Source organism: Opisthorchis viverrini, assembly GCF_000715545.1.
Source record: "Opisthorchis viverrini unplaced genomic scaffold opera_v5_33, whole genome shotgun sequence".
Taxonomy (NCBI): Eukaryota; Metazoa; Platyhelminthes; class Trematoda; order Opisthorchiida; family Opisthorchiidae; genus Opisthorchis; species Opisthorchis viverrini.
Window position 1 is genome coordinate 1,388,852 of NW_008751689.1, and position 840 is coordinate 1,389,691.

The 840-nt window shown below is 45.7% G+C and overlaps 1 protein-coding gene across 1 annotated transcript in view; it reads right to left on the minus strand.

Moving 5' to 3' along the window:
• T265_02626 (hypothetical protein) overlaps positions 1-532 on the minus strand; it is a gene marked incomplete at both ends in the record, with an annotated part of 22,853 nt that extends 22,321 nt beyond the window's left edge. Inside the window, one exon of the mRNA XM_009166924.1 lies at positions 377-532. Within this exon, the coding sequence (XP_009165188.1) occupies positions 377-532 (156 nt within the window). The remainder of the gene's footprint in view (positions 1-376) is intronic.
• Positions 533-840: the final 308 nt, after the last annotated feature.

Genomic DNA, 840 nt, shown 5'->3' on the forward strand with positions numbered 1-840 from the left:
GTGATCAAGTGCCATTCCATGAATACTAGTTTCCAATGCTAGCACCTATTGGCCGTTTCATGCCCATGCACCATTAGATGCCTGGCGCTGAAAACCAGTGACGTAGTAAATAGTGAACCGTATCTTTACCCTACTGTTTAGCCCATGTAACAGCCTGCGAATGAATTGCAGCCCTTATCTATTAACCTGGAATTTCTTCCCCGAACATTCCTTATTTCGTGCTGTCACATAAACGGTCTATTCGCAACAGAACCTTCTTGGTAGCACACTGTGATGGGGCTAAATCTACCATAGCATGCTGTCTGACTCACTCTATAATTCCTCGCGAAAACTTGTCTAACGGCTGGGTTCCTTGCTCGTGGCCACATTTACTTACTCCATACTCAATCAAAATTTTCACACCTTCACTCTGTGGCCCTAAGTGTACTGATCCAGTGACGCTCAGTGCAATGCATGAGGTGCTACTTTGCCACCAGCGATGGTCTGTCTCGTTGCTATCTGAGCGAGCCTGATACTCGCCAATTGGAAGCATGCTTTATAGTGGTTTGTTCTATCCCTCGTAAAATATCGACAAGCCCGGCGACTAGCGCTCTTTAGACTCATAATGGCTGGCGGTCGTCTCCATTAATGAACGTCATGTTATCTGATACCACCCTCAACTCACCGGTGTTTACCGGTTTCCACCCATTTACTCCTATTTTCAAGCTCTGATCACTAGTAGAAGCAATTCGGAATGTCCTGTGCGGTTGTTATATATTGTGGTTCGTCCCCTTTCATATGGATCTCCAAATGCATCTCAACAGCTTGACCGCTCCTTGCTGGAAATTTAAGCATACCCAA